This window comes from Leptonotus elevatus, chromosome 5 (assembly GCF_054856555.1).
Source record: "Leptonotus elevatus isolate MCC_2025b chromosome 5, RoL_Lele_1.0, whole genome shotgun sequence".
In the NCBI taxonomy this organism is placed as follows: Eukaryota; Metazoa; Chordata; class Actinopteri; order Syngnathiformes; family Syngnathidae; genus Leptonotus; species Leptonotus elevatus.
The window spans coordinates 11,178,040-11,203,284 of record NC_141243.1 but is presented as its reverse complement, the minus strand read 5'-3'; the positions used below and the strand labels follow the sequence as shown (position 1 = coordinate 11,203,284).

General features: G+C 39.7%; 3 protein-coding genes across 5 annotated transcripts; 2 read left to right on the top strand and 1 right to left on the bottom strand.

The window, feature by feature from the left end:
- Positions 1–2,279: 2,279 nt before the first annotated feature.
- htr1aa (5-hydroxytryptamine (serotonin) receptor 1A a) lies at positions 2,280–5,671 on the bottom strand. The gene has a single exon (XM_086076703.1). The coding sequence runs from the start codon at positions 5,236–5,238 to the stop codon at positions 3,985–3,987; it is 1,254 nt and encodes a 417-aa protein (XP_085932829.1). The 5' UTR covers positions 5,239–5,671; the 3' UTR covers positions 2,280–3,984.
- Positions 5,672–8,736: 3,065 nt separating this feature from the next.
- Positions 8,737–15,724, top strand: rnf180a (ring finger protein 180a). Its single transcript, XM_086076704.1, has 4 exons — positions 8,737–9,559; positions 12,651–12,882; positions 14,022–14,147; positions 14,619–15,724. Exons 1-4 carry the CDS (start codon positions 8,906–8,908, stop codon positions 14,825–14,827), a joined length of 1,221 nt encoding a protein of 406 aa, XP_085932830.1. The 5' UTR covers positions 8,737–8,905; the 3' UTR covers positions 14,828–15,724.
- Positions 15,725–16,884: 1,160 nt separating this feature from the next.
- Positions 16,885–24,905, top strand: rgs7bpa (regulator of G protein signaling 7 binding protein a). Of its 3 annotated transcripts, none has more exons than XM_086076267.1 (6): positions 16,885–17,472; positions 18,841–19,007; positions 21,761–21,891; positions 21,997–22,164; positions 22,817–22,887; positions 23,282–24,905. In XM_086076267.1, exons 1-6 carry the CDS (start codon positions 17,319–17,321, stop codon positions 23,371–23,373), a joined length of 783 nt encoding a protein of 260 aa, XP_085932393.1. In that variant the 5' UTR covers positions 16,885–17,318; the 3' UTR covers positions 23,374–24,905. The 3 variants fall into 3 exon arrangements, with proteins under 3 accessions (XP_085932393.1, XP_085932392.1, XP_085932394.1); XM_086076266.1 differs by having other exon boundaries at positions 21,990–22,164; XM_086076268.1 differs by having other exon boundaries at positions 22,020–22,164; positions 23,282–24,904.
- The last annotated feature ends 340 nt before the right edge of the window (positions 24,906–25,245 follow it).

Here is a 25,245-nt window from a genome sequence, read left to right as displayed (position 1 = left end):
CTTGCGCTGGCGTGCACGCGCTCGCTCTCGCTCTGCCCTTCTCTCTCTCTCTCCCTCTTTCGCACTCGCTCTCATCGTAGAAATTGCAATCCCTCAGAGTAATCCCCATTTTTAATAAATGTACTTGTAATCTGATTACATGTTGTTGTTTTTCTGTAACTGTAATGGAATACAGTTACTTTTTTTTTTTTGCAATCTGATTACATAACAGCGGTACATGTTTTCCGTTACTCCCCGAGCCTGGCTACAGAATAGTAAGTGGAAAGGACTGGTGGAAAGCGGTTGACACGTGCGCTTCACAGTTCTGAGGCGCGGGCTTCAAATTTGCGTTTGCTCCTGCGTAGAGTTTGCGTGTTTCTCCCAAATGACAAAAACATACATGTGAAATTGTCCTTCGGTGTGAGTTGTCGTTTGTGTGAATGCTTGTCTATATGTGCACCCTTGCCTCTCGTTAAGCTCCAGAGCACACCCGCCACCCGACTGAGGATAAGTAGTGGAGTATTTGGATGGCTAACTGGAGTGAAATTCACTCAAAATACATTACATTAGGTACAATTGCACATTCTAGGCCTAAAAGAAGAGCTGTATGACGTGACATGCATTTTAAAAAATACGAATAACGACTCAGTTTGGATTGGAAGGTATTCATTTAACAATATATTCTATAGTAGTTATGTGTAGAGTTGCACTTCATCATATTGGGAGCTGACTTTTATACTTTGTTTTTTCACCCTCAAATAATGCAGACGGAATACCGCAAATATTTTTCAATATGATGAAGTGCAGTCCATGTACAACCATATTTGAAATTAAATGACATTATTTTAGAATTGATCTCTTGAAATAGAAAATTAGGACATAACCCTTTACTTTAACACTTTTAATAATCAGTATGCTTTCTTTGTTTAATGGCTATAGGTATTGTAGTACATTTAAAGCAGAAGTCAACCCCCAATTTTTCTTTACAATATGTTCTAGGCAACCCAACTCCTCTAAACGCTGTATTCTGATTAATATTATGTTTGTGGAATATGAGTAATTTTATCTTTAATCTCAGTGGGCGGCCATTTTGCCACTTGCTGCCGACTGAAAATGACATCACAGTTGCTGAGCGCTAACGACGGATCACGGCCTGACCTGAGGCCTGAGCAACTGTGATGTCATTTTCAGTCAGCAGCAAGTGGCAAAATGGCCGCTTCCTGAGATGGATAAAAACTGGTAGATTTTACGGCTTAATTCATATTCCACAAACACATTATTAATGAGAATGCCGTGTTTAGACTAGTAAGGGGACATAAAACATATTATTGGCAATATGTTTGGGATTTACTTCCCCTTTAAGACGTTTACTACTTTCCATAGTGACTTTTAATTTGTAATCATTATCTTTGCATTTTTAAAACAATATACATTAGCTGCATATTTTATACTTTTATGACTTACTTAATTACTTAATAGCAACAGCATTACCTTTATTTGTAGCTATTGTTGTTACAGTAAATTATAGACTTTTGTCCTAAGACCTTTTTTTTTTAATCATTGCTATTGCATTTTTGATCAACTGTATGTTTAATACTGTACCATAAGTATTGTTTTCTAATATCATCATTAGCTTAATTGCATTTTCATGACACATCATTGACTTATTTATTTTAACATCTGCGTCTATATTTTATTATTATTATTATTCGTAGTATCATCATCCTTCACAATTGATGTATATATTGTGGAATGTGTCATCACCTTTGGCTTTATTCCCCAAATATGTTTCCTGACCCTATTAAAAGGCTACATTAATGTTTTTAGGGTTTGTAATGATCACCTTCCTGTAGGATCAGTCCAGGCGTACCGTGTTGTGTCCACTGTGAGGACAACAACACACATTCTGCCGTCCATTCCCTCAGTCATCACGTTGTTGTTGTTGTTGTTGTTGTTGTTGTTGTTGTTGTTGTTGTTGTTGTTGTTGTTGTTGTTGTTGTTGTTGTAAATAGCTGCGGGAAAGCCTGTGCTTTGTTTGTGTCCATTTGCAGACAGGCCTCAGACACGCTGTTGATAACATCATCGTCGTCGTCATCATCATCATCATCATCATCATCATCATCAGTATGATAAGTGGCTTTGCCCCACTCCCTCCACATGGTGCACTGCACAAGATAAATGCCCTGCGATGCATATGAAGATTTATGAGCAGAAATAAGTTAATAACCAGCCTGCCTCATTGCTCTCCTGGTTTCCCCCAAACACGCCACAAGAATAGACTCCAGTTTGCTTGATAAGGACTGACTCGGATTGCATTTTATTGTTTGAGTGCTACAAAGCTTGTGATGTTGACCTGCATGACACAAATGAATGGATGGAGAGCAGTCGGCAACACTGGGGCGCCATTGCATACAGGCAACAAACACGGTGGGCACAACACTGGATCAACGCACATTTGATGAGTCCTTGTTTTGCTTTCAACGCAGGCCTCGTGACTGAGCCTGAGCCTGAATTCAAGTCTGTGCATTTGTATTGTTATTATTTGAGTTGAGTTTTTTTTTTTTTTTTGCTCTCTCCAAGCTGTCAGTCAACATGTCCTTGTGTCTTTTGAGTAACTCCAACAAATACGGCTCAGCACGACTCCTTCATTAGGTACACCTGCATGAATTCAAGAGCTACATTCCAAAAACATCTGCGAGTTATTGAACAAATGTTGTTCTGTTTGTAAAAATGAGGGATGTTCGATACCAGTGCAAGTTCTCAACTATTGAGTGTTCACGGATACCAATACCAAATACCGATACCACCAGTACATACAATTTTCCCCAAAACAATGCCAGATAATTAATCAATTTATACATCCCAATATAGCATTTCCTTTCAAATGAATACAATTAATGGCAATTTTCTATTCTTTTTATTTCTAATTCCAAGTTCTTGATCTTAAAACGACCATAAAATGGGCCCTCCTTTACCGATACCTGCCTTCAGTACTCGCCTATCCCTTGTTTAAATATGTTAAATATAAATAATGCATACATTACATAAAATATTACATCTAAATCATGATTATATGAAATAAATTATATAAAATATTAGGTATGGGCAAGTACTGATAGATATCGGTATTAGGCCAATACTCGACCAAGGTTTCAGCACTCGCGATGGCAGTCATTTTATGATCAGGAACTAGAAATTACAATAATGAAAAAATGTCATTAACTTATTGGAATTTTAAGGGAAAATGCGACAGTATACTGGGATATTTAAGTCTTTCTTTAAAATGATCTGTAATTTTTGGGAGGGAAATTGATGTATCTAAATTACTAGTGGTATCGGTACTTGGTATCAGTGTCAGTGCCTAATCAAGAGTTGAGTACTCGTACTGGTATCGGTATGAAAAAAGTGGTATCGAACATCCCTATAAAATATTCAATTGTCATTCAAATAAATAGATTTTTTTTCTCCCCCCCAAAAAATAAAATAAATACAATTTAATTAAATAAATGGAATTAAGTCAGAGAAAATGTATTAAATAAATAAAAGTAGATTTAAATTCAAGATAAAAATCAAAGTATACAATAAATAAATTATTTTCTTGAAAAAAAACTAAAACGAGTACTTAAATAAATAAAACTGACGGAATTATATATATATAAACACAAACAATATAAAAATATAAAGATAAATACAATACATAAGGAATAAGTCAGTACGCACAAAGTTCAACTTTACAACTGCAGAGGAAGCTCTGGAGGGTTAAAAAATTTTTTTTTACTTTTACAGCTTTGTGTCATTTTTTATGCTAATGATGGAAGCTAAGCAGCTGGCTGGTGCTTTACAATGTTTTTTTTACGCACACAATGTGATGCAATGCGGAATACAACCACAGTACTAAACATGGTTAAAAGCTACAAGGCTCTGATTCTGATACTGCTCTCGCATTTGGACGCCGATGGACGGTGCAGCAGGTGTACCTAATGGAGTGGCCTTTACATGCTGCGTTTACGGCCTGTGGAATTTGCACTTGACAATCTTTTTGAAAGCACTTTGGAAGTCCTTGTTGAAGTAGGCGTAGATGATGGGGTTGAGCAGGGAGTTGGAGTAGCCCAGCCAGTTGATGACGGCGCCCAGCCACTCGGGCATGTAGCAGCTGTCGGCGCAGAAGGGCAGCACCAGGGCCACGATGAAGAAGGGCAGCCAGCAGAAGATGAACGTGCCCATGATGATGCCCAGCGTCTTCACCGTCTTGCGCTCTCGGGCCAGCGCCAGTTTCCGTTTGGCGCCGCAGTTCCTCTCGCTGAGGTTCTCGTGCGAGGACGACTGCGGCGTGTTGGGCAGGGCCAGGTGGCTTTTGGAGCCGCTCACCTCCATCACCTCCAGGGACTCTGCCTCGTCGCCAAACTGCACGGCGCCGTTGACGCACGGCCTCCCACCGCCCGCCTCCCCGTTGTTGCTCTTCTTGTGCAGCACCGCGGGGGATAAAGTCAAGCAGCGCTCACCTTTGACCTTCTCCGTCTTCTTCACTGTCTTTCGGATCCGGAAGCGAGCCGCTTTGAAGATCCGCCCATAGAGGACCAGCATGAGGATGAGGGGGATGTAGAACGCTCCGAAGGTGGAGTAGATGGTGTAACCCGGGTCCTGGCTGATGATGCAGGCGTCCGGGTTGGCTCGGTCCTCCGCGCTCCTCCAGCCCAACATGGGCGGGATGGAGATGGAGAAGCCCACCAGCCAAGTGACGCTGATGAGGATCGCGGCTCTCCTCGGGGTGCGCTTGTTGACGTAGTCTATGGGGTCTGTTATGGCCCAGTAGCGGTCCAGGGCGATGGCGCACAGGTGCAGGATGGACGACGTGCAGCACAACACGTCCAGAGAGATAAACAAGTCGCAGATCCCCTGGCCCAGGGTCCACTTGTTCAGCACCTGGTACAGGGCCGCCATGGGCAGCACCAGCACCGACACCATGAGGTCCGTGACGGCCAGGGATCCGATCAAATAGTTGGCCACGTTCTGGAGGGACCTCTCCTGGGCGATGGCCGCCACCACGCACGAGTTGCCGAAGATGGAGCACAGGATGAGCGCGCCCAGCAGCAGGGAGGTGATGATCTGGTAACCCAGTTGCACGTACGGGAACGAGTCGGAACCGCCGGTGTTGTTGTTGTTGTTATCGGAGCCGAGCCAGTCTGCCACCACCTCCACCCCGGGCGGGTACCCAAAGGTGGCGTTGCTGTCGTTGCCTCTGGCGGGAAGGTAATCCATACTTTGAGCGCAACTTTCCCGGGGCGGCGCAGGCAGGGCATGCAGCCAGCCCGGGGAGGTGTCAGGAGGGTGCGAGGCTGGCTGTCCCTCAGCCGCTGCCGGCACCGGTACCGGTGCTCGTCCCGTGCGTCCTGGCGCGCTCCAGCCGATGTGGCGACTTACTCTCAAGACGCATGGCGCACGATTGGGTGCGCGCGCGCTTACTGTTTACGTGTGCGTGTGTGCGTGTCCCGTGAGAGGTGACACCCGTGCGCGCTCACTGGTGCCGAGAGTCATCTGAGCTCGGTGACGACGTGAATGATTTTATAGCAGCAGCCTCGCCACACGTCAGACCCAGGAGGTCGCTCCCTCTTTAAGAGCCGCTCCTCCGCCGACTGCTCCCCCTTTTCCCTCCTTTTCCTCTTCCACCTCGCACCTCGCACTCCACCGGACGGCTTCTTTCAACGCCTTCACTCAGTGAGTGTATTTACTTCAATCAATGCAGACACCAGATGTGATTCAGGCTGCATGATTTAAGGTGAAATTCTTGAGACAAAAAAATTATAAATCCAAATGTTAAGTGCAATATTTATTTGAATGTGACGCAATTGTGGTTTTAAAAACCTAAATTAAGTTTTTAAAAGAGGACGATGAGTAAGTTCAACTATTAGTATGGGAAAGGGCAGCTGTTGCTGCTATCTGCTGCATGCAGGCAGTATTGCATCCACGTATGGACGAGGTTGGAGCACGAGCTGTTTCTCAATCTTTATAAGAGAGACAAGACACTGATTTTGCTTTTAGAAAAATCGCAGAAAGTATAAATAGGCTACTTAAATAATGATGATAGATGAATGATAGATAGATAGATAGATAGATAGATAGATAGATAGATAGATAGATAGATAGATAGATAGATAGATAGATAGATAGATAGATAGATAGATAGATAGATAGATAGATAGATAGATAGATAGATAGATAGATAGATAGATAGATAGATAGATAGATAGATAGATAGATAGATAGATAGAAATCTAAGCTTGTTAAATTGAACAAAGATTATTTTTGTTGTATGAATGAATGAATTAATTAATTTATTTTATTTTTCAAACACACACACATATATATATATATATATATATATATATATATATATATATATATATATATATATATATATATATATATATATATATATATATATATATATATATATATATATATATATATATATATATATATACATATAAAAAAGAAAACACAAGAGAGAAAAAATATACTCAAAGATAATAAAAATCATATAAAACAAAAACATAACCTACACACGTTTGGAAAAAAATAAGTAGAAAGAAGAAAGAAAATACACCAAAACGAAGCAAATATGCAAGGCATCAGATGGCTGTGCATGTTAATTGTACAGCTTGCCATCTAGTGGAAGACATTTTTATTGTTCTGGCTGTCATTATACATCGCTGGCATAGATAGATGTAAATAGCTACATTATTTGTGGTAAACAATTTCTGGACCAATTAAGTGAAGCACAAAATCTAAAACAGGGTATTTTGATTAATTTATCATTATTAATATATATTTTTTTATGTCTGTTGAAGTACTAAGACTGACCTGCGAAGGGCAGCATGGTGCCACAGGCCATCCAGACTGCTGGGGAGATAAAACAAAACAAAGGAAGACCACCACCACCACCACCACCATCATCATCAGTGGTAGGAGTAGAAGAAGAGAGAGATTAAGCTAGGTCAACTGTTACCTTATATACTTTAATTAACTGCAATGCAGTTGTAACTCTTCTTCTTGTCATTTTTACTCTGTGATTATTTGTGAGACGTGTTAAAAAAACTCAACACAACAACAGTTGCTCCTCTTTTTGTTCAGAAACAAAATTCAGAAAGCTAACTATTGAACAGGTTTAACATATGATTGTCGAGTCAGAGAGTTTTTGGAACAGATCTCCACACTGACATAATCATTTAGAATAATCTTTGATTTATTATCTTACTCACTTAATGTGCTAATACTTAATGTGCTTTAATACTCAACAAAAACTACAGCCCTTAACACCGGTATTGTGACCCGTTTTGGGCTTTTTGATGGTACTGACCAAGCCATTTCAAAATAAAATACTGCCTACGGGTTAAACATACATTGTGGTATTGTTTGGTCACAAGGCATATAGGATAAAGAAAATGTTCCGTTTATATAAGCTGCAGGATGCTGGTGCTGCGTTCAAGTTCCATGGGAACTTGGTTCAGATATATTCAGATATTCAGAATATTTATTGTCATTGTCACAAGGGAACAACGAAACTTCATTTGGAGCATCCATACAGCAGAGTTGGGAAAGTGCAAAATCCCACAAAATAAAAACGTATTGGGTTGGCCCAATGATTGAATATTCTGGTACTTTTTTCCATTGTATTTTTATTTCTTCTTCTTCTTCTTTTAGTGATGTTCTGATGTAAAAGCATTTTTTTTTTAAATCTATTTATTTAATTGCGCTTGCCGAGCTGTGTGTTATGAAAAGAATGTAAATAAGTGCGCCAAATAAATGTCATTTTTCAAAATCAAATCTAATTATTATTATTATTATTATTATTATTATTATTATTATTATTATTATTATTATTATTATTATTATTATCTTCTTATTAATTTTGTTGTTGTTGTTTTTACTGAAAATATATATTTTTTAATGTTAAACTGGTAAATATCAAATTAAATTTGCAATTTTACCATTCCCTTATACTGCAGAATTGGCCCTTGCAGAAGACTCTTGATTTGCATCCAGTTTCAATAAAAGGTTGGTGACTCACACCTCATACTTTTGTATTTTTCTTTCTCACGTAATCAACATTTAGACATTAGTACATTAGCAGCCTTTTTTTCCCACTGAAAATAATTAAGACAGTCTGACAACCGAGAGACTTTGTTCAATAATAATAAAAAATACCTTGAAATGTATTTCAAAGTTGTCTGATTATACTATAAATATAGAAAGTCATTTCTATATTTTTCTTCATTATTCCATTACTGTACTTTTAATTAATTAGTAATTTGTTACATGACCAAGTTTCCTTTTTTTTAAATGTATTTATCAATATCTTATTTTTCTATTGCTATTATTATATATTTTGGGGTGCTTCTATGGCAAACTTTAAAATGGTAAATTTTGACATTATTTTATTATTGTTGATATTTTCTTTTTCTATGCCATTTTTAAAAATAATTTAATTAATTAATAAATGTTTCTATGCTAATGATGTCATCCACACTATCCACACTTTGTGCTCTACAGTTAGGAAAAAGCTGACTGCATATGACGACACTTGCACCCCCCCCCCCCCCTTCCCTTCCCAACTTGTGTTGTATTCAGTGGACCACAAAGGGACATAAAGGGACCACGACCAGGCCCCATCCAACGTAATCTATTATAACAAGAGGGCACTGTGTAGGGTGGCGGACTTTTTTGTGCTTGCAACATGGAACATCCCAGTGGGATCACTCATAGTCTGTTTAGAGGGGCAAGAGCAAGGGGGGGGGGAGCTTCAGGGTTCACCACCTGTACACTGGAAGCATCCCTGTCTGCTCAAAATCAGCTCGAAGAAGAAGAAGAAGTGAGAGAAATGTGAGGATGAAGTGGGAGAGCGTCGACGGGGCTTAAAGGTGCAGCCATGAGCTCCCGTGTGGGGGTCAGCGGTGGGACTGAAAGCGGCATGCGTGTGGAGCGACTTCTGCGACCTGCGCTTCCGGGAAGGAAAGTCCACGGAGAGACGAGACGAGATGGAGATGAAGGAAGACATACGAGAAGTTGGGAGAGAAGAGGAAGACTCGGGAAGAGCGTCAGTATTGAAAATGCTGGCAGTGGGTCAGGGGAGGGAGGAAGCACGGAGAGCCTGTCCAGCTCTGGTTCGGATGGAGCGGAGTCCGCAGAGGGGTCGAACACAATGCCAAGCAGAAGCTCCGTCGTGAATAAAACCAGTCTTCAGCGTCCACAAGCAGCCGTGAGGTGTTCATCCCGATCCCTCGCCTCCATTGGAACCGGATCGCCCATCTTTTCCAGCCCTCCTAGCAGAGACCCGCTCCGGGTGGAGGACCAGGCGAGGACAGCTGCAGGCTTGTCACGGACTTTGCCGAACGAAGGTGAGGAGAGCCAGCTGGACGAGAAGGAAGAGGGAGAGGAAGGGAGCGGCGGCGTGATGGACGTGACGAGCCCATCTTGGACCGGAAGGCCGGAGAGAAGGATGAGCAAGAGGGAGAGGAAAAGGGTCAAGTGTGTGAGGCGCAGGCAGAGGAGGAAGGAGCGGTGGAGGCAAAGTCAGATGCAGGTGATCCACACACTTCAGAGAAATCTTTATTTTGTGGTCGCTGACATTTTAATATTCGCTGTGGCTACACAGTAAAAAGAATGTATATGCCTGAACGTGAGCATTGCCGCGTGCTCTTGCAGCAGTTGTTTGAAGGTTTATAATTAACAGCTTCGCTAGCATTAGCATATATGGCATTTCACATTATCATTAAGATTGATTGCACATCTTGGTGTAAAATGATCTAATGTGTTGAGTTTTCTTCCATTAAAATGAAATATGAAATGAAATATTTCACAATGTTATGAACCTATCGAGTAGCGTACAATATATTGAAGATTTCATAAGCTCAAGTTACAATTTGAGGCAAAACATTTTGAGTCAACATTAGAGCAAAATGAATTTTTCAAACAATTACTCAATCAATCTAGAAGATGACTTAATTAACCTAATCTTAAGCCACAACCTTTTTAAGACATTTTGGACTATTGATGAGTAATGTTAAGATGCTTCTCTGTATACATTTCTGAAACGTTTTTGTATGAACAGCCGTTCTTTTGAGTGCTAAAAGTGCCGCGAGTAGCGCGCTAATTAGCATTAGCGAGTCAATGGCGCTCTCCGTTGTCCGTTAGCCTTGAGCTAGCTACGTTCGGGTAACAAGCTAAACAAAGTGTGTTTGCATTTAAGTGTGTAAGTGTGTCATTTTTTTCGTTTAGTGTGTTTAGATTTACAGTTAACCTCAACTGGAGTGTAAAAAACGGCTTGATACTGTAACAAAAGTATTGTTAGGTTGAGTTTGAATTAAGGTGAATCGAATCGCAGATCCAAAAATCTGAATTGAATCGACTTGAATCCCACCCCAAATTACTACCTCAGAACTGTGTGGCAGATGTGCTAAACAAATTTGTAACGTGTTGCCTATTATGCCTAATGTAAAAATAAATGAATCACTGCTGACCCAACTGAAACTTTTCGACAATTGTTCGCCGAGGTTAAAGCAACGAGTTCCCCACAGGAATTATTACACGGCGCGCTGCCATCGATTGCATTGGTCAGGTGTGTTAATGACACACCTTGGGAGGGTGTGCTGCCGCTGCCAGGGCCTCCCCCACGAGAGCTTGAAGCGGTAATTACTCTGGAAGCACCCCCTCCCTCCACTCAAGCGTGAGGAGTCAACATGTGTCACTTGTGTGGATGTGGCATCATTTCAAGGCGAAGCGGGGAGACTCGAGGGGCGGATGTCGCCACAATGAGGCCGGGCGCATCTTTCCGGATGAAGTTCTGGCTTTCAGTTGGAGGGTGTGTGCGCGTGTGTGTGCGTGTGTGTGTGCATGTGTATGTATGCTCTTGAGAGGGTTGGCCCCAAGGGGAGATGAGCAGGATTGTGGGGGTGGGGCTGTGGAAACAGATGCAAACCAGGTTAAAAATAATGCCATAAGCAACAATTTGTCCCCCTGCTTGCCTCACACTCTAATGAAGCGCCAGATGTGAGAAAACATTTAGCGACAGTCTCACTCTGCGAAAATCTCACCTGACATGATACCTTTCAAACACACGTATTATCTTGCACATGTGGGTGTCAAATAACAGAGACAAAACTCAAAGCACATCAACCTCCACACTAACAGAGGATACCGATGTGTTTACATTCCCAGGAGGAGTTCGGATATTCCATAGTGCTAATGCTTAAAAGCCTCACCTGTGAGAATAATAATAATAATAATAATAATAATAATAATAATAATAATAATAAAGAAATTTGATAGGTAAGATTTGTTACATTATATATATATATTAGGGGTGTCAGGCGATTACATTTGTTAATCCTAATTAATCGCATAACTTCAATAGTTAACTCACGATTAATCGCAAAATTTATGTCTGTTCTAAATGTATAATAAAATGTACAATAAAATATTATTTTAAGTTTTTCTTACTCTTGTTAACATAAAAGTGGAAAAAAATTAAACTACTAGAAATATGGCTTCATCTTTTACTCATTGATACAGTAATTTAATAATAATTAATAAAATATATTTAAAATTAAAAAGATGTACTGTACTGTAAAAAAACGAGTGTGATACTAATTAGTGTTGGCCATTTTTCTGCCACTAGATGGCATAATTGCATTTGTAGGATGGTGATACCTCAGTGCATTTTTCTTTTCATATTAACTCATTCACTGCCATTGACAGCTATAGACGTCCAAAATTCACTAAAACTATTTCTAGTAGTTTCCCACTTTTTCCACTTTTGTTATGAAGTGTATGAAAACCTAAAAAAAATATATATATATATTGAACATTTAGAACAGATATAAAATGTATGATTAATCATGAGTTAATTGTTGAAGTCATGTGATTAATTACAATTAAAAAATGTAATTTCCTGACGAGATTTAAAAAAGAAAAAAGATGATTAAAAACTATGGGCCCCAGGCAATTTTTTATTGTAATTAATCGCATGACTTCACTAGTTAACTCACGATTAATCGCAAATTTTATATCTGTTCGAAATGTACAATAAAAAAATCTTGGTTTTCAAACTCTTGTTAACAAAAGTGGAAAAAATATGTTAAACTACTACAAATAGTTAGAATGAATTTTTTTAATCCAATGGCAGTGAATGAGTTAAGAGCTACCTAATCTTTAACATGAAGTAACTTGTCAAATTCTGCACATTTTTAAAATTGTAAAATACAACTTGACCCTAGACTCCACAAATATATGCATTATTTTTTAATTTCTTTTTCTTTTTCTTTTTTCTTCTGGAGAGCTCAGTTAATTCGGTAATTTTACCGATTTGACATGTCATCATCATTGCTCTCTTTTTTATTTTATTTTTTTAATACATTTTTATTTTGTATGTGGGTGTGAATGTGCGTGTGTGCGTGCGTGTGAGTGTGTATGCATTGGTTCACCTAAAACCTATTTTAAAAATCCCATATTTTTAAATTTCTTACTGCTAAGCTTTAACGTGTCTGCTGCGTTGCGATTGGAATTCCCCCAGTACAGGCTTTCCAAGTAAGGGGCGGTCATTAAAAAAATAGTGGCGTTAAAGGAACTATGAAACTCATTTCATCCCTCTCATCTCTCTCTGCTCTTGTTGACAGGGTTCCACGGGTAGCGCTAGCAGCAGCGGCAGCGACGAGGACGAAGAGGACGTGACCAAGGAGGGTTACGTGTGCGCCGTGTGCCTGGACGTCTACTTCAGTCCGTACATGTGTCAGCCATGCAAGCACATCTTCTGCGAACCTTGCCTGAGGACGCTGGCCAAGAATTGCCCCGCCAGCACGCCCTGCCCCCTCTGCAGGACCATCATCACGCATGTCTTCTTTCAGAAGGGTGAGGCCGCGGTCAACGATGTTTTATGAAGTCCAGGGGAGGCAGGAGGGGGGTGGACGGCTGCAGGTGTGCGTCCCAAAGGGGCAGAGTGGCACCAGATAAGACAAACTGTTCCTTTTATTTGTCTATTTTTTGATGATGAGTATTGTGGTTTTAATATGGGAGGGTGCATGCATGTAATGCACAACATTAGGTACTCTTGCACAATCTAATGACATGCAATACAAGAGCTAAAATCATATTAGCCTTTATCACAAAAGGTAATCAGGAGAGCTAAAACGATCCTAAACATGCCCATCTGGCTCCTTCGCGGGCTGCTGTTGCACTAGTCCCGAAGGTAATGCGAATGACTAAAAGCTGAAAAAAACATTTTTCTTTTTTCACAACAGCTTCATCTGCCGGATTGAGTGGGTCACTATCTCATTGTAAGCGGACTCTAACAGTGGAAAATGAAAGCACTTTATTGCTCCTCTGATATCATTATTTTACTCATTTATTCTCATATTACAATCTAATCTCGAAATCATTATGTTTTCTTTCTTCAAAAATATATTACTTTAATCAAATAATTATACTTCTTCTTTTTTTTTTACCTCAATTATATGCAAAACAAATGACTTTTTAATCCATAAATGCAACTTTTGAATTAGGGGGGGATATATATAACAATATTTTTAAAAAAACACATAATTTTCCTTGAAAACATATTGTTTTAAAAATCTACAGTTACTTTTTTCTGAAAAAATAAATCTGATTGATAACACACATTAATCGGTAAATAAGTAATGACATGGAATGAACCAAAGTGGCTTTGTTTTATAGTTTCTGTGTGCCACCGTATCCAAACAAACTCAGAGAGGATGTGGTCACAAGGAAAATATAACCACAAAGGCGAGAGCTCTTGTTGGTGATTAGATGATGATGATGATGATGATGATGATGATGATGATGATGATGATGATGATGATGATGATGATGATGATGATAATTTAGTACTTGTGTTGATTAGCCAAGGCAAGGTCACACAGACATAGGAGGATGAGAGTCTTGTCATGTGTCATGCTGTTCGGATTATACTAAATGAATCATATTCATCTCATACAGTATCTGGATTTTTTATTATTATTTTTTTTTTACAGAGTTAAACCAAATGGCAAGGACTTTCTTCCCGAAGGAGTATGCGTGGCGGAAACAAAACTTCCAGAAAGCGAGTTGTGCCAAATGGCCTCTGCCGAGCTGCAGAAAACTCTTCAGACTCTTTGGAGGTAATTGTTTGCCGTTCACTAATAGGAAAAAATATCAAAGTCTAAATGTAGCATGGAATTCAAATCTCCAATGGCACTCGCTAGTGCACAAACCAACAACAGAACTGCTGGGAAACTCTAATAGAATCCTGTTCATAAACTCCATTCATCCACCCAACTTCTTGTCCTCATTTAGGTTACGGGTAAACTGGAGCCGATCCCGGCCCACATGCAATTGACTGACAAAATGTGTTTCAAATGTGCAAGTGACTCCTTTTCAAATGTTTGGATAATAGCTGAAGCTTAAAAAAATTGCTTACAACTATTTTCTATGGCTTCTGATTTAAAATTGAATTTGTTATTAAAAAATATTGACACTGGCTGCTTGGAACAAACGAGAGGTGGACCACCTTCAATCTTAGAGGTTCCACCGTACTAAAAACGTATGAACTACAACTTTGCAGCAAATCAAATTTGTCTTCCTCCATCTAGGTTTCAGGAGGCCGTCCAGCCCCGGGGCGCGGCGTCAGTTGCCCCGCGCAGGAGGCGGCTTCCATCTTAACGCGTTGGACTTTGACGACGACGCCCGCGGGTGGCACTTTGACATGGATATGGTCATCATCTACATTTACTCCGTCAACTGGATTGTCGGCTTCTTTGTATTTTGCATCCTCTGTTACCTCTTTTTCCCCTCTTTTTGACAGCCTGGTAATTATAATGATGATGATGATCATGATGATGAAGAGGAGGATACACTGATGATGATGAAGATAAAGATGATGATGATAGTGATGATAAAGAGGATGATACACTGATGATGATGATGATGATCTAATAATAATGATGATGATGATGATGATGTAATGATCATGATGATGAAGATGATGATGTAATGATCATGATGATGAAGATGATGATCATCATGATCATGATGATGAAGAGGATAATACTCTGATGATGATGGTGATGATGATGATGATGATGATGATGATGATACACTGATGATGATGATGATGATAATGATGTTATGATGATGATGATGTAATGATGATGATGATGGTGATGATGATGAAGAGGATGATACTCTGATGATGATGATGGTTATGATGATGAAGAGGATGATACTCTGATGATGATGATGATGATGAAGAGGATGATACTCTGATGATGATGATGATGATACACTGATGATGATGATGATGATAATGATGTAATGATGATGATGATGATGAAGATAATGATGATGATGAAGATGATGATGTAATGATGAAGATGATGATCGTGATGATCGTGATGATCGTGATGATCATCATGATCATGATCGTGATGATCATCATGATGATGAAGAAGATGATACTCTGATGATGATGATGGTGATGATGATGAAGAGGATGATACTCTGATGATGATGATGATGAAGATGATGATGTGATGATGATGATGAAGATGATGATCATGATGATCGCGATGATCATGATGATGAAGAGGATGATACTATGATGATGATGATGATGAAGATGAGGCTGTAATGATGATGATGATGATTATGTGTTGATGATGACGATAATGATAACAATGAAAAAACCGATGATACTGTATATCAGACTAAGCCGTTTGCTTTACAGTGGAGACAAGCATGTGGGATGTTGAGTGGAGGGAAAACAGCGGCAGTGTCAGCTTGTTATCAGCCATTAATAAACGATTGAAAGGGTATATTGTGTAGGAGGCATTTGGGCATGCAACCTTCTCTTGTGTGCACATGATAAACAACATGTTCTATCCCTCATTGAAACTGCACGATCCACAGTCACTAAAATACAAGGGGACATAATATTAGGTACACTTGCGCTAACTAGAATTGACTGTGAGAGAGCTATATAATTAAAACGATACTTGATTGTTTCCCAACCTTGACTGAGCCAAGGCACCCATTTTGCATTACAAAAATCTTACGGCACACCACCAAACAAAAATATCACCAAAAGTATCAATACTGAAATACTGTTTAAATATGCATATTACTGATACACTCGCAGGAAGACATGAATTGTCGGTTCTATGAATGGCAACAACAAGTCTATTATATGTTCTGTCTTCCAGTTGAAGAAGAGCATTCAATTATTTTGGCTGTCACAATACATCACTAGGATGTAGAACAAAAGACAAACTCAATGGGATTGGACCATTTCCTGCATAATTCTCCATTCCTCAAGCTACGAATTCAAAAGCAACTCACGAGCTTTTCAACTGTATAATGCAGCAAAAATAAATCCTTTAATGTGAATCAGTTTGAGTGTGTACGGTCTACATTCAGGAATAGTGCAGCAATAAATCGATAGGAATCATCACTGCCAGTGAGGTCGCTGCATCGGGAAGAAAGCAACAACCTCAGATGCTCTCCTCACCTCTGGTTTCACCCTGGACCGGTTGCGGACCAATTGCAAGGCACATATTGAAAAATAAAGCATTCACATTCACACCGCATGCACAATTTTGAGCTTTCAATAATCCCATCACACATGGTTTTGGGGAGGAAGTCATAGAGAACATGCAAAACTCCACACAGATTTAAACACAGACAGAGATGCTAACCCAAAACGCTGCGCCAAGGTTACAAGAGGAGGACCCACCTAGGAGGGAGGGGGGAGATTTGTGAATGAATGTGCAGATTTGCACGCCAAAGTGCCCCCCCCAACCCCCAACCCCCCCCCCCAACCCCCCCCCCCCCCCAAAAAAAAAAGTGAGGCGGTGACGTGTACAGCCTTCATTGCTGCGAAGAGGCAGCAGATGCTTATCGGCCGCCCCTGCCAGTAGTGCTCGGTGCAAAGCACAAGACATGGACGCGTTGTTGTGCTGCTGGATGATGCGTGAGGAGGAGACGAAGCGAGGAGCCCGCTTGTGAGTGAAGGTGACTTGATGCGGAGAAGAGGCGCGCGTCATCGTCCGTTCTCATCTGGGAGCACATCTGGCCCCACTCGAGGGAGGCGGTGTGATGGTTGGGCGTGAGGGGACAACAGACTCACAGCCATAAGACATAAGCCAGGTTCGACTCAAGAGTATAGAGCGAGGACGGTGAAGAGTTGAGAAGAGGAGGAGGAGGAGGAGAGAGGTGGCGGCGGAGAAAGGGGGTGGGGGGCGCAGCAGACGGGGAGAGATCGTTCCGTATCAGGACTGTTTTATTAGTGAGTGTGTATGCATGAGTTCTGCATCGAATGGGCGCAAAAACCGCCCCAGATCGGCCGGGACCATCTTCCAGATCGGCAAGCCCCTCTACCGAGACCCCCAGCGGCGGGAGAGCACGGAGAGCAGCCGCAGAGCCCAGCGCGCCGTGGCCGACTGCAGGATGGTAGGTGGCGGACACGCGTCCATCCTGTGCACTTTTCCAATGTGTGCATCCTGCACGCTCATGCACGTGACACATAGGATGGCAAAATTGCAGCATGCGTGACGTACTGCACTACAATGTGCATTTAGAGTAGTGGGATGCTGCAGTGCTGGGGCTTTGCGGGGTAGGGGAGGGAGGTTCGCTCTCCAAAACTGCATGAATGAGTGTCCACTGCTTTGATGATGATGATGATGATGATGATGATGATGATGATGATAATTTGATGATGATGTGATGTGGAGACATATGTGAAGCATGTCAAGTGAACGTCATGTAAGGCTGCGTGCAATGAACTCCCTGCAGAGACAAGTGGAGCTTTTTTTTTTGGGGGGGGGGGGGGGGTGTCTCTGAGGTGGTGCAAAGTCAACATAGCACAATTGATTATCAACAGAGTGATGAAAGCACAATTTTTTTATCCCTGGTTGCTTTTGTATGTTTATTTTGTATTATCATTATTATTATTATTATTATTATTATTAGATGAGCAGTAGCATACCAGGTATCGTATCAGGCGATACCAAGCCTTATATTCACGATACGGACTACGGCCGATACTAGTATCGGGCGCCCTCTTGTGGCCGTTTTACGACCAGGAATTCAAAATTAGAAGAATAGAAAATAGCCATTAATTTCATGCAATTTTAAGGAAAAATGCTATATTGGGGAATGTCTTTCTTTAAAATTATCTGACTGGTGGTGGATTTTATATACCAAAAATATTAGCGGTATCAGTATTTGTGATTACTCAAGAGTGAATACTCGTGGTATGGGTCAGGGGGGAGAAGTGGCATCGAACATCCCTAATTAGTAGTGTATATTTTTTAAAGTAGGGCTGCATTGTATATATGGTTATTTCTGCTTGATTTATTTTATATTTTATTTTATGATTAATATTAGTATACTATTAGTATTTATTTATTTGATTACATTTTTAATTTATTTATTTATTACAAAATGCATTATTTTTAATTATTTTACCTGGTAAATATCATAATAGTAAGAGCTGGAGCAACAAAAATAACATTTGTTTTGTTTATTTTTGTCTTTATTCATTGTAGTATGGGTCGCAGTTTTGTGTGGAGCATGTTTAAGTGCAATGTGCTTATTTCCCCACAGTGTGGAGCTGCTTCATTATTGGCATCATCCAAAATCATGAGAAAATTAAGATGCCAGATGGGATACACTAGTGTGGTCTACAACCATGCATTTGAGCGTTGGTTTATTTTCAAAGGCAGACTTGTTAATACAGCTCTTCGGTTATGTATGTGCAAATGAACATGACTTTCCATGAAGTGGTGTTTAACCATGTGCTTGCAATTTGCAACACAGATTGTGCAAGAGTTCAACACGCTGGTGGCGCTGTACCGCGAGCTGGTCATCTCCATCGGCGAGATCACCGTCGACTGTCCCAACCTGCGGGCCGACATGCTGAGGACTCGAACCAAAGGCTGCGAGATGGCCAGGGCCGCACATCACAGTCTCACCTTGATAGCAGGGTGAGCGTCATCATTTTATTCCTACTCCTAAAAAAAAATGTTTTTTTTAAATAATAATGTTGTGTTTGTGGAATATGAGTTCAACAGCAAAATCCAGCCATTTTTATCGGTTTTAAGGGGTGGACATTTTCACACTTGCGGTCAACTGAAAATGACATCACAGTTGCTCAGGGTTCAGGTAACGACCAATCACATCTCAGTTTCAGAAAACAGGTGAGCTGTGATTAGTTGCTACGTGAACCAGGAGCAACTGTGATGTCATTTTCAGTCGACAGCAAGTGGCAAAATGGCCGCCCTTGAGATGGATAAAAAACGTCTGGATTTTGCTGCTTGATTCATATTGTCTAGACCAGGGGTGGCTCCAACAATATAAAAAGTATTCCCATTACATCATTCATATCAATTAGCAGCACTTGCACTTGTTCATCCCCATTAGAGAAGAAAACTTTATCTGTTAGTATCAACAAAACGAACAGGGATTTTCATGTTAAAGGGGAAGTCAACCTTAAAGCAACACTAAGAAACTTTCAGTTTATGTTGATTATGGCGGCGCCATATGGACAAAAGCGGTATTGTTATGCCTGAAGAAAGACCACATTTCCCATGAGGACAAGCGCATTGCGTCATTTTTTAGCTCACGCGAAAGTGAAAGTCATGCCAATGTTTACCCTATCTGGGTATAGCTTCCCTTTTTTTTGTCTCCTCAGACAAAACTTTTCATTTGTTTTGCAGCTTCTGCCAAGAAAGCAGTAATCGTGCGTCAACATTCAAATTGACTTCTGTCTTTGTAACGAATGGGGAAGGGGGAAGTGACGTATGCCATAAAGCAGTCAGCACATTTGTGTTTTTTTTGTGTGACAGTGTTCCTACCATCCTCCTCAAAGTTGTTTAGTGCCAGTAAAAATGATACAGACCTCCTCAAGCCATGGCAAAGGTACCATTCAGCTAGTTTTAAGTCGCTGTTTCATCAGAAAAGTTATGAAAATATTTTATTAAGGTTGAAAAGTTCCTTAGTGCTACTTTAAACATTTTGTGACAATAATATGTTAAATGTGACCTCACTGTGACCTCTCGGTTCGCCTTCATCAAATCCACCGAAATCGCATTACAACACCTGCACCACCACTTAGACTTGTTTTTGTCACCAAATGCACCGGAAGCCACATCTGCCGGAATGCCCAGCGAGGTAATGCGTTCCAAAACACGGTCGACTAGATTTGGCCCGGCGCGAAAATGAAGATACGACAAGCACACGGGCGGGGGGCCTGTCTACGAGAATAGTTTACGTTGCCTCTTTTTTGGCTACTGAAAAAAAATATCTATTATCTATGTATTTAAAATGAGGGCAAAAGTTATACTGTTTCGGGGTAAAATGTGACTTAAAAAAATGTGACTGCTACTGCATATTTATTGGAGGGTGGCCAAAACCATATTTTTCAATTGAATTTATTTGCGCAATTTCCAATTCCGTGTTCATGAGAACACACGGTTGTGCGCGGCGAGTGCCACTCAGTGCTTTCACTCTCCGATTTAGTGCTCACTCAGTTATCACCTGCTGTAGATTGAAGCATGTGTGAAGCTGCTGCAGAGTGTCGTAAAAGCCGGTGATGAGGCAGCAGCGGGTAAATAAATCACACTCGATGGGCTTTTTATGTCAGCGCATTTCATTACTGGTCCTCGGGAAGATAAGCAAACTTCAAGATGGACAATATCATCAAGCAAAAATCAAGACGCAACTCTGCTGTTAATTTGTCAAATGTATGTCGTTTTATGTTTGGCTGAGGAGCTTCTTTTTTTTTTTTTTTGGTGTGCTTTTGTCAAAATACTCAATAATATAATATATGGCGTATGGTCACGTCACCAAAGACAAATTATTATGCATTTGTGAAGACATTTTGTACAGAAGTGCAGAAGACGAATGTTAACACAGCAAAAAAAATGAAGTGTTCAAATTTCAGGGTTCCATTTTTGGGAGTTGATTTTAACTCCTTAAATGTAATTTTATTATTTTCAGAGTTTATTTTGTGTTAGATTATCACTACAAAGATGTAATGACATTCAAACAAAAGGAGCACATGAAGTCATTTTTAATCACACAAGAGACTGCACGGCAAAAACGGAGTTGGTAAAGTTTGGTATTTTCAACTCTGGCCGTGTTCATTTAATGCATTCATTAGTTAATATTAACATTTTGAGTGTTAATGAAAGCAACTTGGTTTGAGTGTTAAAAAAATACACGACTAGATGCTGCGATATATTACCGCTACACACTAGTGCTGTGTAAAATCAACACTGACCAGTGTGAACTAGTGTTAAATTTCAACTATCATCTGGGCTTGTATTAACTCCATCTCCGGACACGTCCACACGAAAGCCAGTTTCAGTGCATCCTCACAAGTTTCTTACCAGTTAGGCCGTTCGTCCACACGATGGCGCCGTTTCAGAGCTTGAAACCGATCACTTTTGAAACCGTGATTTTCAAAAGTACTGTTTTAACTATATTTCATGTGGACCCGTATAAACACTTTTAAAGTGTTAAATTAGACTCTGCAGGTGTTTAATTAACACTGATGATTTTGCTGTGCAGAAATACATAACTATTTATAGCAATTGAAATATTTGCATATACTTTCACATTTGATTGATGGACGGGCGCTCCTGAGACGCAACTATTGGTATACAAACAGTAATAAGTCAATGTTCCTAATCAGTCCCCTTTAATGGATCACTGATCCCTTTGTTATGTGCATCAGGCCAGAGGATGGCGAGATTCACCCCGAGATCTGCAGGCTCTTCATTCAGCTGCAGTGCTGTTTGGAGATGTACGTCACCGAGATGCTCAAGTCTTTCTGCTTGCTGGGCTCCCTCCAGCTCCACAGGAAAGGTAAACACGCACACGCACTGACATTTACTATACGTTGACTTTATTGTGTCAGTGGAAACTGAATTATGTACAAAAAAACAACTATTCATCATTCATAGGCCCTAGCATGTGTTTTTCTGGGGTGCCAGGCAAAGATCCCTGTAGTCTCCCCTCAGTGGACAGGAAGGTCGAGGAGAGCTCGGACGTCCCCATCCTTGAGGACACGTCCTCCTCGCCCACCGACGGCCCTCCACTCACATGGCTGGTGGCCACGGATATAAAAAACATTGAAAAGTAGGTGCATGATGAAAATGCTTTATCGTTCAATTGTTTAATGAATAATCAGCTCATCTTTTAATTACTTATACATTGCCTCTACATTTAATTGATGTTATATTTATTTTTAGCAACACATTGAATTTGATATCAGAAGCAATGGAAAATATTGACAACCACATATTTCAGTAAACAGTGTGACTAATGTATACGTTATACTAAGGCAACTATTTTTTGATTTATTTTAGGAGGGGATTTATTGAAAACAATTTTTGTAAGATCTGGGGGAAAAACAATTAGTACTGTTTGTATTGTAATAATTTTTTTATTTGGTCGTTTTTTCAGTTAAATTTTTTTATTTTTTATTGTTGTTGTTTATTTTTATTTATTTATTTTTATTTTTTATTATTATAATTTTTTTATAATTTTTTAAATATTTTTTTAATTTTTTGATAATATTTATTTATTTATATATTTAAAAAAATTAAATTTTAAATTTTAAATTTTAAATTTTAAATTTTAAATTTTAAATTTCAAATTTTTAATTTTAATATATATTTTTTTTAAATGTATTTATTCATGTATTTATTTATTTGCCAAAATAGATACACTTTATATGCAACATGAAAAGGACAATATCTAATAAATGTTTTTATTTGATGTGTTGCAGGGACATGAGGGAAATGAAGAACCTTCTCAGTAAACTCAGGGAGACGATGCCTTTACCACTCAAGAACCAAGGTGGGTGAGGACTAGGGCTTGATTTTTAGTAGTCAACTGTAACGTGATAAAAGTCGAAGTCAAATAATGACATCATTGTACCACTTGTATCACTGACCGGTTTCAGGTAAAGACATATTTTGATAGACAGGCACAGAAACAAAAACATGTTTAAAAATATAACTGACTACAGTAATTGCAGTTGTTGTAATTAGTGGGTGTTTTCCTTCAAGAAACTTGTCAATTTCATCTTGTATTCCATGTAAAGGACTTTCGATTTGTTTGACTATAAGAAGACTAGCAGCAATCAGTTTAGCCGAAGCTAGCAAGGCTAACCACTATCCACCAGTATCAGAAACAATTGGGAAATAAAAGTTAGTTTCCGATACTTTCCCTGTGTTCTTGTGGCTTCTAGACGACAGCAGTTTGCTGAACTTGTCTCCCTACCCGATGGTGCGACAGAGGAAGAGACGCTTCTTCGGCCTCTGTTGCTTGGTAACCAGCTGAGGCATCAACAAAAACAATAACAAGAGACGACATTGCCCTGTTCTGTCCTCCACTACTATACTACTGCCATTTTCAAACAAAAAAAAAAATAGCAAGATCGCCCATTTTTGGATTTTTGTTTTGTTCTCCAGAAAATAAATTGCAACACATTCTCATAGTTTGGGTCAGTGTAGCCGGTTGTCTGCTGTTTAGCGTAAAAAGAGAAAATGTATCCATGCGCAAAAGAAAAGCATTTTTAACCCTCCTGTTATGTCTTCTTTTTTCTTTTTTTTTATGAACCGGTGCATGTTTAGGCATTGAAATATTAGAAATAATAATAGAAATTGCAGATATTTTGAAAAACTACAGTGACACACAGCCAGTGCACCAACATAAAAGTTTTTCATGCAACGAGCTGTCACGCGGCCGAATGTGACAAGCTAAAATTTAATTTAAGGTTGATCTTCAGATACGTCACCGCTCGAGTGTGAAGGAAAACAAAAGAAGATAAGAGACACTGGCTAATACACTTTCAGTTGTTTATTGAACAGGACAAAGAGTCAATCGCACAAATACAAAATGAAAACACTCTTACTTTCGGCGCTGGAACGGATTAATGGCATTTCAATTCATTTCATGGGGGAAAATTGATTTGATACATGAGTCAAATCGACCCGTAATATAACAGGAGGGTTAGGGATGTAAATGTGTGTTTTGTCCAAAGCAACATGTTGAATAAATGCCACCTGAATGTTTAAGGATGGCAAGGAAGTCATTTTGATGTGTAGTCCAGTCCAGTAGTTTCTTGTTTCTCCTCCACCCTGCTCTTAATTTAGTCTTCCATGAAAGATAAATCTTTAAACTTTACAACTTCGAAGTGCAATATACTCTTTGATACAATAGAGATAGTGAGAAATTCTTTGCACACCTGCAAACACACACACACACACACACACACACACTACACATTATGATCTTGTATATACACTTATTATTGTTCCTGCCCTCTCTGAGTAAGTTGGCCTGTTTTTGGTTGTTGCTCAGCATGGCGCCACCTTGTGGACGATGGTTGTTGTTAGTGTCTAGGGCCCGTTGGACGTACAGGTCGGTGCACGAGGATGATGTAGATCATTTTACATTCTTAATAAAACTTTTGTTATGGAAAGGAAGTGTCGATTGGGTTATTTTTCCTTTGTACCTCCACTGGGTGGAGACAAACCACCACCAAAGATGTTTGGAACAGGGCGGTCAAGTCGAACTGTTTTGCTGTTAGAAACAGTGATATAGTTCTAACAAGTCCACATATCTCACTTTTATCTGGAAGAAGCATGTTGATAAAGTTAATATTTTTATTTATTTATTTTTGGGGGGGGGGCATTTAATTAATTTGTGCTCATCTCAGCTCATAATGGGCTATTCTCTCTTCAGACAGGACATCACCCCTTAACATAAAGTAAGGAAACTAGCATTCCACTTTTTATTTGCGCCCTACGAAGACAATTGCAATGTGACAACTTACCCATGTGACAACAATCCCACTGAACTGGCTTGATTTTTGCCACAGTAACATGGGAGTTGCTTGAAACGTGAATTTTATAACTAACTGGTGACTTACATCCACATATGGTATATACTGAACTATACATGTATTCGTCACAAACAATAAATACGTGCAATAAATACATTGTGCATGGCTGTTGCTTTTATTTGCTTTAATTTTGATGCATTTAATTCAATGACAAGTTATGAGGATTACTCGCGTTTATCAGTTAAGAGGATTACACATTTTGATTTTTTTTCCCCTACCTCCTTTAAGAGTCACAGGGCATGATATCCACAACAGACACGTTTTCTCCTTTGCAGCGTCTCAGCCCTGCTTCACATTCACTCATG